This window comes from Tachypleus tridentatus, unplaced genomic scaffold (genome assembly GCF_004210375.1).
Source record: "Tachypleus tridentatus isolate NWPU-2018 unplaced genomic scaffold, ASM421037v1 Hic_cluster_2, whole genome shotgun sequence".
NCBI classification, from domain to species: domain Eukaryota; kingdom Metazoa; phylum Arthropoda; class Merostomata; order Xiphosura; family Limulidae; genus Tachypleus; species Tachypleus tridentatus.
The window spans coordinates 27,491,174-27,504,869 of record NW_027467782.1 but is presented as its reverse complement, the minus strand read 5'-3'; the positions used below and the strand labels follow the sequence as shown (position 1 = coordinate 27,504,869).

Sequence of the window (13,696 nt, the reverse complement as noted above, 5' to 3'; positions counted from 1 at the left end):
CCTTTTAAAATTGTACCTTTGAAGACCATTTACTCAAAATAACTGCATTTTTCAAGAAGAATAAGGCATTTTTTTAAGTTTAATAATTTTAAGAAAGAATTCATACAAAAGATACATAGCTTGTTAATTTTGTTTGATAGAGTCATTTAGTTACAGTTTTGTTGTAACACCAATACCAAACACTTTTAGTGTCATCATAAAACTTATAATCTGATAATCAACTACAACACTGCAAAATCATCATCAACAGATAGATCTAGACTTGTATAAAAACAAGACAAATTGTGGGAACTGGACAAAAAGTCAGATGTTTGTTTTGATGTTTATTATAAATTGATAACTGCTGTTCTTACCCCTGTAATAAAGTTTACTTTCTTTTTCTTTACTTTTGATAATTTAGCTAAATATTCTGGCCTTGGATGTTCCTGGTGATATAAAAAAAACACACATTATGATCAAGAGTTCAGGTAAAACATCATATCTGTGTGTTAAGAAATTTACATTTTTAAACATGTATTTTTGAGAAACTTTCTCAAAAGAATAACTTTAGGGAACATTCAAACATTATTTTTATAAGACAAAGTTTGAAAAGATGTTCAAAGGAAAATACTAGAGAGTAGCTGTAAATATCATACTGGAAACAAACAAACTTGTCCTGAGCACCCACTCAAGGCAGGAAAACAAGGTCATTAACCCTTTCACATCAAGAAGGTCAAGCTGCATATGTCACAACCTTTTACAGAGTTAAATTCAAAATTTAATTAAACTAGTTTATTATCGATGTATACAAGTAAACTTTGCATCACAATGTAATTACTGAATCAAATTTTAATAGTATTTAAGTTCTTAGATTCTTCCTTTTTTTATAATTTACTTATCACCTCTACAAGAATTGAATAATTTTATGTAAATTAGTTATTATAAAGTAGTTATTTTACGGCTTTCTATCTTATTCGTTCATGATGTCATACACTAGGAAATTAGAGTCATTTAGCACGCACACAGCTTCTCTTTTACAAGCTGCCAATAGTTCTCTATGATGTTGTATATCCATAGACTTACCACTATATCAGCAAGGGGCATTTAGTGTGGTAGTGCCATTAGTAAAGAACAAAAAAAGATGCTGGTAAACAGTACATTTTATGTTTTTCATGAATATTCTTTATTTATTACTATAAAAGTAACTAAAATGAAAAAACAAGAAAGTTGTTAGGTTAGATTAGCTAAAATAATGAATAGTAATAAGAAATATTCTTCATATTGTTTAATGTAATTCAATAGGGTAACATGAGCTGAAGGTTCACCAAGTGATTTAAAACTTGTGAGGAAGGACTGTTTGTTTTGAATTTTGCACAAAGCTACTCGAGAGCTATCTGTGCTAGCCGTCCTTAATTTAGCAGTGTGAGACTAAAGGGAAGGCAGCTAGTCATCACCACCCACCGCAAACTCTTGGGCTACTCTTTTACCAATGGATAGTGGGATTGACCATGACATTAGAATGCCCCCACGGCTGAAAGGGCGAGCATGTTTGGCTTGACGGGAATGCAAACCCGCAACCCTCAAAGGAAGAATTAATAGTAACACATGGTTCAAAAGTCAATAAAACTGTAAGATTAAGAAGAAACAGAAGATGTATATTGTCACAATTTGTTGTCATTTTAGCACAATAAAAAAGTAATTCACAATTATTTCATAATTTTTATGGTGGTTATGAGGACGTTTAGATTGGCTGATCATTTGAAAGTTACAGCTTGTAAAATAACAGATAAAATAAACTTTTTACTGACAGCAAACATCATCTGATATTTATGAAGGAGGTTTAAAGAACTACTCAAGTGAAATTTGAAAATTTTTAAATGAAGTATTTTTTAATCTTAACATGAAAAATCACTTTACAATCATAACAGTCAACACTGACAACATGTAATTAAAATACTTGTATGATTACTGTCAAATTTGTCATGACACAACTAGTACCTTCACAATCACAATAGGTATACTGCCATGGTTAAAAGTTCATGTCAAATACACAAGTCCATTGTGATAAATTAATAACTGAAATAAAAGTACACATTACCTCTAAAGTGTCAAAATTAGTTACATCCCAATGGTGGGTGATTTTTGCTGAATATCTTTTCCACAATTCCATAAAGATAACAGCTGAAAGTAAATAAAAACAAAGTGATAAAGTTTATCATCACTAAAGACAGAAATTGCAACAGAATACAAATTACTCTTTAAACTTATATGGCTTATGATAATTTATTCAACTATTTTTGTTCACCAAAGTGTTAGTAATAACAAACTTTGTAAAGGTTTTCTTTTTCCTTGAAAAGTCCCAAATTACAGACAAGATATCTCAAAGTAATAACATGCTTTTGGAATTAATTTGAAGTGTTTGATGTGAGACTTCAGTAATAGAAGTTTAAAGTCTTGAATGTGTAGCAAATTTGATGTGCTTTATGTTGGTTTGAAATTAAGACCATTTCAAGTATTGCAGGTTGGACGTTTTATGTTGAAGTAACCCTTTTGCTATGGGCATCCATTACCACACATATCATGAGGATTTTCTTAGTGAGTTACTTTCCCAAAATTCAGATCCTTTGTAAGGTCAGTTTTATGTTACTGGATATGGTAGCATGAGCATACATGCACCTTGTCATTATAACTTCTACACTGTTATCCAGATACAGTTGAAAGATCAATATAATAAATTTATATATGTACGTGGTGTGGACAAGAAAAGTGGCCCCCTTGAAAATACTGTTAATTTGTTATATATTTTATTTGATAACAGAAAAATGTGTAAAATGCACTTCACAAGATCTATTCCAAAATGATATCAAATAAATTAACATTTTCAAGGGAGAGGCACTCTTGTCCTCCCCTTCTATATAAATGAAAATGTTATCAAATTTAAGCTATTTTATATGAGTTATAGTTTGAAGTTATTCTAGAATGAAAAAAGGCATTATTTATATTAATTTCCTAATTGTTTTTAGTGGTCAAATCTATCAAGCCCAGACAGAGTTTCATCAGTAAAAATAACAGACAAAACATTATGTTTTTCTTTGTACAAAAATGTTTGATAATTATCTAGAGGTTATAAAAATTTTATATGTGAAATTTGAACATTTTCTGATGCATACAAATATTTTTAACCTTAAAATCAAAATTACTATGCATGTTAGATAGTCAAAATGCTAAAAGAAAATAGGCATAAGAAAAGCGTAACTTAAAAAAGTCTTAAAACTAATTTACAAAAAAATTTGATATTTTGTGTATGAAAGCTCTAACAGAGTCTGAAGAAGAGAATATTATTTATATAACTTTAACATGTAAATCTATATAATACTTACCCCAGAGTGACATAAAAACAGCAAAAAATACAGCAGCACCGTTGTCAAAAAGATGTGTAATTCTGACAAAAGTGCATGTCTGTCCTAGCTGTTCATATTTACATCCTTTTATGTCACACCGAGGATATAAAATTATGTCTTTGTGGTTCTCACAAACGTCCTTACTGTAAAAAAAAAATAACAAAAATATGCAATTTTAAGTTTATAGAATAAACACAGTACAGTTGAACATTTAAATCAATCATAATATACAACTATCAATTTCAATGATAATGCCACATAAAATAACTGATTAACTGAAATTATGTTTAAATCAATTTGTCACAAAAATTATTGAAAATATTTTTAGGTACATTAATGGTTAAAAACATATCAACCAATAAAAATTAATGGTTCCAATTATTACTCTTTGCAATTATTCCAGCTACAAATGTCTTGTGCGAAAATAATTAATTAGTTAAACACTGATTAATTCATCCAGTGATTAATCACTTACCACATTCCATCAATTACATATCTCTAAGTAACTGATTTATCTGAGGTATAATTTAGAAAATGATCAAACATGAGTTATAAAAATAATAAACTGTTTGATAACTCTTTTAACTTTTTTCTCCCCTAATTCATACCTGTGAGCATCACCCACCAAGGTGAAGAACCCATAGAGGAAACACAGCACTCCTACTGCTGAAGCTGGGATCAGCATGCAGGTATAAAATCCCAGCCAAGCAAAGTAGAGGCCAATTTTCACTCCAAAATATTCCCTGAAAAAATTGAAAGGAACAAACAATAAAGTGATTCTTATCAAACAAAATATAGTGGATACAATAGCTAATGAGGAACTCCAAAAAATCAATCCATAAGAACCTTTTTTTTTTTTTTTATAAAGATTTGTCTCAATTTTAAACTCTGATTAGTATGAGAGCAAAGTGATTTTCATGCTAAAATTAATAAAATGTTTATATCTTTAATATTACAGTTTCCAAATTTCATTTGCATAGCTTCTAAAATCTTCTAATTGAATATCAAGTTATTTTTGGAAAATATTTATATGTCATGCATTAGTGTCTCTACCTTCACATTACATGAGCTCAGGCCATTTGTTTAACCTTGTAACCACACCAAAAAAAATATGAAATAAAATTTTTCCTTTCTAAAATCCCTGCAGAGCACAATAAAAGCTTATCATTGTTTATCCTGACTATCTTCAGGCTTGTATCAGTTAAATATGACAACTTCCTTCATACTAAGCCTATGTAACAACCCAGGAATCACCTTGTATACACTTCGTTCAAATTACAGCATAAAGTTATGTCATACAAACAATCTTCAAAAGTATATACATATATTGCAAATAAATTAATCTATTTCTTCATTCATATATTCTAATGTTACCTAATAAGTATTTTTTTACAATAAAACAAACAAAATATGTGCATAAAAATAACAAAAATCTAGTACTTTATTGTGAATGCTGTAATTTCTTTTGTTGTCAAAGACTTAAAGTATTGATAGAGGCTAACCCAAATTTTCCATGGGGCTGTTTTTCATTTTTTCCCCAAATTATTTATTAATTTCAAACACACAATTTAGAGCACAAACAATAATAAACACAAAGAATTCAATGTCTTATAATTATTACAATTTAACTGGTTTTCTAACTAAACATTGTGCATCAAAACACTTTCCTTGGCTGGTTAAGCTAAACATAGTAATAGCAGATTTGAATCTATGTTCCAAAAAAATTAAAAGCCATCCTGTGAACGAGATGGCATTATACATAAAACAGAATATTAAATATTTATTTTCTAATGGTTATCAATAATGTAATAGCAAATGTCAAAGACAGAAAGAGAGAGAATTATTTACATTTTTGAAAGACTGTATGTCGAACAGAGCTTTATGGGATGGCTTGGTAACTATAACTTTATGTTATGTACGAGAAAAATCTGCAAGTCTGAAAGCTGTATTCAATTTCAGTGAACCAAACACAAGTGAAAAGATGTCTAAGTTTAGCAATTTTAAACAAACAAGTGCCATCATGTGATACAGAAATGTAAACACTAAGACGTTACAAATTAAAATATTTTACTTTTGAAATTCAGAAATTAAAACTATTATATAACAGAAACATCTGATTAACTACATGCTAATTCTATTAGATCTACATCTCTTTTGGTTGGTTATTACCACATCTTTATTGAATTTTGTAGCTCAATAAATATAATACAATAGCAACAAAAGAGAATTCTCTCCCTCCTATCATGACTGACTCTCCTTATACATAATTATTGTATTCAGAATGATCGCTTTCAAAACACAACTTGTAAGAATAAAACTCCAACTGAGACTCTAAACATGGCATACAAATATAAGATGTTTTTTTGGTAATTTCAATCTTTAGGTAAAACTCAAAACTTTTACCAAGTGATTTTTTATATTAAATAAATAAATTCTGTCCAGGAAATTATTAACACTCACTTGATGTCATCGAGGGGTTGCTTTTTAAATATTGTTGAAAACGAAGCCCAGTTGTTCAATAACCATTTCCTGGGAGCTTTGTCATCTGAAGAATGACATTCCCCCTAATAATACGTCAAAATAAATTATCAATATAACCATTATTTTACTGATACAGGAAGTGAAATATCAACTAATAAAAATATGTTAAAGTGTACTTTGCTGGAAAATAATATTAATAACAAACTACAGGAGCAACCCTATCACACAAATTCATCAGGTCATAAACCTGATATAATACACACTGGCTGTAGAAATAACTGTGAACAATACTTTTAACATATGAAAAATTGTACTTTATCAACATCACGCACACTTGGAAAGAAGAATCCAATAAGTTAACTGACCTCATGTAAAGGAAAGGCAGCTTCGTAGACACGATCTTTGATAAGCTTTGTTATTCCTGAAAAAATAGGAGAAAAACACAGTATAAATACATAAGGCATGAAATATTTAATAAAACAATGTTAACAGTGATTGCAATGACTTTTATTCATCACTATATATCATATCATATATATTGAAACGCACATATCATACGTAACAAACCCAAGCACACATGTCAAGTACTACAGGGTTGCCAGTGACAAAGTCTTTTTTAGTAGTTTAAGAAGCCTATAACCATATTATTATTTACCAAATTTTCACTTTCTTATTCAGATGAAATAAGGTTTCATTATACTGTTCTGCTGAACCATTGAAAACAGGATTCAAAATTAAAGCTTACAGAGAAATAAAAAAGAAACTTATTGGATTGCTAATCTAAATACTGATCAACCTTTTGGACTTAATCTGGAACCTGGAATCGTTGATCTTCGTTCACTGGTTTCATCTTTGTCAAAAAAATTATTTATATTCTTTGCTTATTTATTCTCATATTGTGAAAGCTGAATTTACTGACACATACAATTTGTTTAAGATAATTTTTCATATAATTTTTTATAAACTAATTAGTATATCTTTTTCAACCTGTCTCCAGGTGTCACCTTTACTTTACTTATAAGTGCAGTTTTAAATACACACATATTCAGCCATTTCTAAAGTAAAATATTCCTTGCACCTTTTCGCATATATTATCACCATTGGCTATATTATATTGGAAATGAGACGTTTACACAAGAACATAGAGAAATAGACATTTCTTGGAAAACCACATGACGTTCCTGATGTCACTAAACTACCTTTATTTGTATATCACTCATTTGATTACACCACCATTTCTAATTTGTAACTGAAGAAAGATACACTTTTCAAAAGTGCTCAAATTATGGGTTTTTTATTCATTTCTATCAAGACATCTTGAACCAACATGTTTTTACAACATCTTGAATGACCTGTACAATATATTGTCCAAATAAAAAAGCACACACACCTCCAATACTTATAGTGGGTTACAGTCTAAGAGCAGAATTAACTGACTTCTTTCCAAACTGTTTATTATCAAATGACTATGTATATTATATCACAACACAAAACAACTTGTTTTTACCTGTTACAATGCTAACTATATAGGACTGACCTAAACATTAGGGAAAGTTGCTTACTTTCTACATAAAATACAGAGTGGACCACAGCTGAAGTTATTTAAATTAACTGTGCATTGGTTTCCACTTCTGTGTGATTGTATCAGGAATACCCAGGGTTACAAAGATTTTATTTGTTTCTATTAAGACTTCTTGAACTCACGTTTTTCTAACATCATAATTATACTGTTCTCATAACATCTTTAGTTTTTCACCTATGTTCTGCTATTTCTTTATTCATCAGTTAATCTGTCAATATTACAACTTCCTAAGCTTTAGACAGGAGACATTTGTTCTATGTACAGGCAGTAAAACCATAAAATTAAAAGAAGAGTATAGGGAGATGCTAAGTTGAAACTTTGAAGAAAATAGAAAGCCTAGCATTCAGAGAGGAAAAAACATGTTTGTTCATTATATTTCATATTTTTCAGTTTCTCATTTCACTGCACATTGGTAATTTCATTTCTATTAGTATTACGGTTGAAAAATAGTAGATGATATGTAAAGTTTTGCCAGAAAAATATTTTTTGAAAAGAAGTATTTTTTTTTACTTTTTCAAATGGAAACTTTCACTCAGACTGATTCATTTTAGGCTTTAGAAATTCACAGACAGATCTTTATGAGAAATATTGATTACTTGTGTACAATACAGTTATAGCTATTAATTTTTATATTTATGAATATTATTCAGCACAATTAATTTTAGGACTAAAACTTAATCTAGTTGAAACTTATGAGATATAATCAAGTGTTAATAAGCAAAGGTAGCCAACCAATCAATCAGTACATTCTAATAATTATAGCTTCTTGTTTTCTGTGTATTAACTTATGAATATTAAACACTTCTTGTCAGTTTGCTATATAAAATTAGATTCATTAACTGTTCACATCATGTGATAAATAACAGAACTTCTAGTACACACTACCAGTCTTATGTCAAACTACATTAAAAAATACAAGTCTCTAAATTTAAATTGTAAAGTTTAATATGACAGAAAAGTTCAGGTGGATGTTCCATCTTGGGATTTTATATATACATGAGAAAATAAATCAGCAGCTGGTCAGTACAAGGTCAAAACAAAATATAATGATGACAAATACAAATCATTATAACCCAAAGGGTATTTTAAGACACAGATATTTAAGTGTTAGCCCTAAAAATACACACTAACTTTTAATTAACAGATTTCTTAACATGATTTCTACGAAATATTTGAGGACTATCTGTGCTAGATGTCCCAAATTTAGACTAGAGGGAAGGCAGCTAATCATCACTGCCCACCATTAACTCTTGAGCTACTCTTTTACCGATGAATAGTGGGATTGACTGTTACACAATCATGCCCCCACAGTTGAAACGCAAGCATGTTTGGTGTGACAGAAATTTAAATCTGCAACCCTCAGACTGTGTTGCAAGTGCCCTGTCCATCTGACCATGCTGAACTAAATAATTTAAGGATATATCAGTAAATCAAAAAGGTAAGCTATGCAAATTTCAGATTCTTATTTGTAATTATGTTTAGCTCATGTTTCCATCTTACTGTAAATTTTACTTGCTTGCTGTTCCTGTTAGTAAATCCTAACAAAGACTTTCCATAAAAGTGTGTGATTCATTTTTGTGTACAAAACGGGAGGCAGTTGTGGAACAAGCACTTTGAATCACTCGCAGAAGAGGTTGCAGCAAAAGAGAAAACAATTTATGAAAGCTAATTTGTACTCAAAACTGAAATTTGTATCACCACTTGTATATGATGGTACTTTGTGTAAAACTTTTTACAAGTAAACATGATGAACTACCTTTCAGAATAGTTGGAAGATTTACAGAAATTATTACAAAAGTCAATTTAAAAGTTTGCTTTGTTTGAAAACTTTTTTTATACTTTAGTACCTCTCAGAAAAAGCTACCTACATGCATATTAATTATTATAAACTCATCACTAAGTGTTATCATTTTGAAATACAAGGTATAAGTATGATACATAAAAGAATTTCATATTTTATAAAAGTAATAGAAAAAATCAGTTTTCTCTCCCAGATAATCTAATAACTCAGTTCATAATGAAGAAATATATTTTCAAAAGTATAAATTTAGCTTAAGAATTTTTTCAGTAATTCTAATGCACAGTAAATTATACAGAAAAGAAACTAAATACATATTATGTTAAAATATAGTGTGTTTTTTTTCACTTGCCAAATGCATAAGATTCGTTTGTGTTGTTACTGAATCTTTTCTCTTCAAAATGAAGTCCACAATTTGAGCACGTTGGGCTGGATTGACTATCATTAACTATCATCTCTAAAGTGAAACTTGAGTAAGACACAATCTTCTACGGTTAACTTGAGAATAATATATCATCATCTTTAGGAGAGCTTGCACATAGTACAACAGCACATTCTAGAGTTAATTTCAGAATAATATATCATCATCTTGAATATAGCACATCAGCACATTCTAGGGTTAACTTGAGAATAATACAACAACATATTTTAAGGGTAACTTGCATATAGTACAACAGCATGTTCTAGGGTTAACCTGCATATAATAAGATACCACCCTTCAAGATTAACTTGTTTATTGTACAACAGCTCCTCCTAGGATTAACATACGTAAAATACATCATCACATTCTACGGGACAGAATAACAACATATAAATAAACAGATATATAAGAAGTGGGAAGTGGCGTAAGAAATAATGCAGGACATGCATTTGAAACTTACCATAAACCCATGTAATAGCTATAGTTTGAAAGAAAACAGTGAACAATAGAGTCATTCCACTGGCAGAATAATAATCCATCAGTTGAAATATGTACATGCCCCCCTGAAAAGTAAAAAGATTATTTTAGTGACTACTACAATCAGTTTAAAGAAATCCAATCAGAATTACTACTTAACAGTTTCGTTTTTATTAAATATATTTTATTACAAGTTACAGTTTCCATATTCTAGATACAAGATAACACCATGGTAAAGCCACAGAAATAAACAGATATATCAGAAGTGGAACGTTACTGAATAAATATAATAGTATTGGGAGTTGTGCTTATGGTAAGTTTTATTTATTACGTCATTTTTACAGTGAATAAGATTTGTTTTAGACTATCCACCCAATATTAGACATCATGCACAACACACCCGACATAAGTCGTCATGCATTACACATTATCATGAGACATCATGCACTACACATCATCATTAGATCACGTACTACACACCCAACATCAGACATTATGCACTACACATCATCATTAGATCACGTACTACACACCCAACATCAGACATTATGCACTACACATCATCATTAGATCACGTACTACACACCCAACATCACATTATGCACACACATCATTAGATCACGTACTACACACCCAACATCAGACATTATGCACTAAACATCATCATTAGATCACGTACTACACACCCAACATCAGACATTATGCACTACACATCATCATTAGACATTTCATACTAAACACTAAACATTTGACATCATGTGCAACACATCATCATTAGACGTCATGTACTACAGACCAATCATCACATAACAAACTGAGACAGTTATAGATATCTTCCTACAGGAACTAACATCTCTCTCTACAGCAGTACCTTACTGTTATCATCACTGACGCCATTAATTATGACGTCGTTTATTTTGGATAAGATGACGGCTTGAGGAACTTTTTGTTTTTTGACGGACAAATAAAACATCTACCATAATGATAGATTCCTTTTACTTGTTTATTGATTTTTTTTAATATTATGGAACATACCTTAGTGACCATTGGTAGGCCTAACATGTATAAGATGATAACAATTACTACGGTAAAAACTTCTCTTCGCGGTCTCAAAAGAGATGGCCATTCGTCCACGATCCCTGTGATGAAAGTTTCCACGGTGCAGAACTGAAAAACAAAAACTGACCAATATCAGTACACATGTTGTCATAACATACAGATCAAAGTAACTTAATAACATAGTTAGACAGATCTATATAAACTGTATATGTACACTGCTAACCAAAATCTTAAGATCAATGAACAAAAAGAGAAAATATGCATTTTGCGTTGTTAGACTTAATCACATATTTGAATAGAGCTTCGATAAAAGACAATAAGAAAAGGGAAAATAAAAATAAAAAACCTTTTTAGCATTTAATAGGAAAAATGTGAACACTATGAAATTAGCCTAAATACCAGTTGATCAAAAGTTTAAGACCGTACTGAAATGAAGCGTTAATCGGTAAACACAAAACGAAATTTAGTCATTTGTGTTCAAGCATTAGTATTGTCAACATCTTCCACTCGCATCTCCTGTGTAACATTGGGTACAAACATGGCAAAGGCAAAAAAGTTGACAGAGTTTGAACGTGGCAGCATTCTCGAACTGCAAAATTAAGGTCTCTCTCAACATGCCATCGCTGGTGAGACTGTGCGTAGTAAAACTGCTGTTGCAAATTTCTTAAAAGATCCTGAGGAATATGGAACGAGAATTTCAAGTGGCCAGCCCAAAAATATTTTGCCGACGTTAAGTAGGAGGATTCGACGGGTTGTCCGGCAAGACAACAGCCAATCGTCGAACCAGATTAAGGCCCTTACGGACACAGAATACAGCTCAAGAACTATAAGACGGCATCTACGAGAGAAAGGCTTTAAAAATCGTAAACGTTTTCAAAGGCCACGCCTCCTTCCACACCACAAAACAGCTCAGTTAAACTTTGCTGAGAGGCACCAAACACGGGGCGTAGAAATGTGGAAGAAAGTTTTGTTTTCCGATGAGAAAAAAGTTAACCTGGACGGTTCAGATGGCTTACAACGTTACTGGCACGATAAGGATATCACACCGGAAAAAGTTTCTACACGACACAGTGGAGGAGGTTCCATCATGATCTGAGGTGCTTTCTCCTTCCATGGAACAATAGAACTCAGATTATTCAGGGGCGTCAAACACCAGCTGGCTACATTAGCATGTTGGCGAGAGCATCCTTATTGACTGAAGGTTCCCGCTTGAGTGGAAATACCTGGATCTTTCAGCAAAACAACGCTGCAATCCACAATGCCCGCAGGACAAAGGACTTTTTCATGACGAATAACGTGATTTTTTTGGACCATCCATTGATAACATTTCGGGGTGGATGGCAAGGGAAGTCTATGGAAATGGACGTCAATTCCAAACAGTGCATGATATTTGTCAAGCCATCTTCACCACTTGGAATAATATACCAGCCAGCCTTCTGCGAAATCTTATATCGACCATGCCAAAGCGAATGTTTGCAGTTATTCGCAATGATGGCCGTACAACTCACTAATGAGATCTCTTATTGGGCATTTCCTACCCTGTTTGGGACTTCTTTCTGGTATGGTCTTAAACTTTTGATCAGCTAGTATTCAGACTAATTTCTTAGTGTTTACATATTTCACTATTAAATGCTAAAAAGGTTTTTTTTTTATTTTCCCTTTTGTTATTTTTATTTTTCGAAGCTCTACTCAAACAAGTGGTTGAGTCTAACAATGCAAAATGCAAATTTTTTTATGTTAATTGGCCTTAAGATTTTGGCCGGCAGTGTATATATATTTAGTGAATTAATGTTTTATATAATAAAGTTTCAAACACACGTGTTATTATTTGGTTTGATAACGTAATACTTCATCTTGCGTGAGAGGACGTTTTAAGTTATTAGTTTCTGAAATAGAAGTTTATCTCTATGGATCACTGAAGAATGGTACTTTGAAATTTCTTGCATATTGAAATATTTAACCAGCAATAAACAGTTAAACAATATGTGGTTTCGCATCCATTGCTTGATTTGTTAGATATAAAATAGAACATAATGTAAACTCATGTTACGTGCAGCAACAAGTATATGTGCCACACAACAAACATGTGTTAGAGGTCGCAGTTGAAACACACAACAATCTTAAACTAGGACTAGAATAACGTGGTGAGATTTGTCGCAGGTATCAACCACGTAACTCATTAGTGACATATGTAACAACTTACAAACATATGTAGCAACTGCAAGAGGTATTAACCATGTAGCTGATATAGTTCATTACTGTGACATGTGGCACATAACTAAAAAATGTAACACGTAACAGCCATGTAACTTGTTACTAATATATGTAACACGATAGGAAAACTTAGGAGGTATCCATCGTGAAGATGATATCTGTTATATGTAGCAAGTTACATACAATTGTAGGATGTAGCATACACACGTATTAACAATTGTATTGTAACTCGACACACGACTTGCAACCAAATATTTGATAGGGCAGAGGAGGAAATAAAATAT

General features: G+C 31.3%; 1 protein-coding gene across 1 annotated transcript in view; it reads right to left on the bottom strand.

The window, feature by feature from the left end:
- LOC143242247 (anoctamin-2-like) overlaps positions 1 to 13,696 on the bottom strand; it is a 36,888-nt gene that overhangs the window by 14,951 nt on the left and 8,241 nt on the right. Inside the window, exons 8-15 of the mRNA XM_076485618.1 lie at positions 11,175 to 11,306; positions 10,123 to 10,225; positions 6,227 to 6,282; positions 5,841 to 5,944; positions 3,989 to 4,123; positions 3,360 to 3,523; positions 2,078 to 2,160; positions 354 to 425 (exon numbers count right to left, since the gene is read on the bottom strand). Coding sequence (XP_076341733.1) covers positions 354 to 425; positions 2,078 to 2,160; positions 3,360 to 3,523; positions 3,989 to 4,123; positions 5,841 to 5,944; positions 6,227 to 6,282; positions 10,123 to 10,225; positions 11,175 to 11,306 — 849 coding nt within the window. The remainder of the gene's footprint in view (positions 1 to 353; positions 426 to 2,077; positions 2,161 to 3,359; positions 3,524 to 3,988; positions 4,124 to 5,840; positions 5,945 to 6,226; positions 6,283 to 10,122; positions 10,226 to 11,174; positions 11,307 to 13,696) is intronic.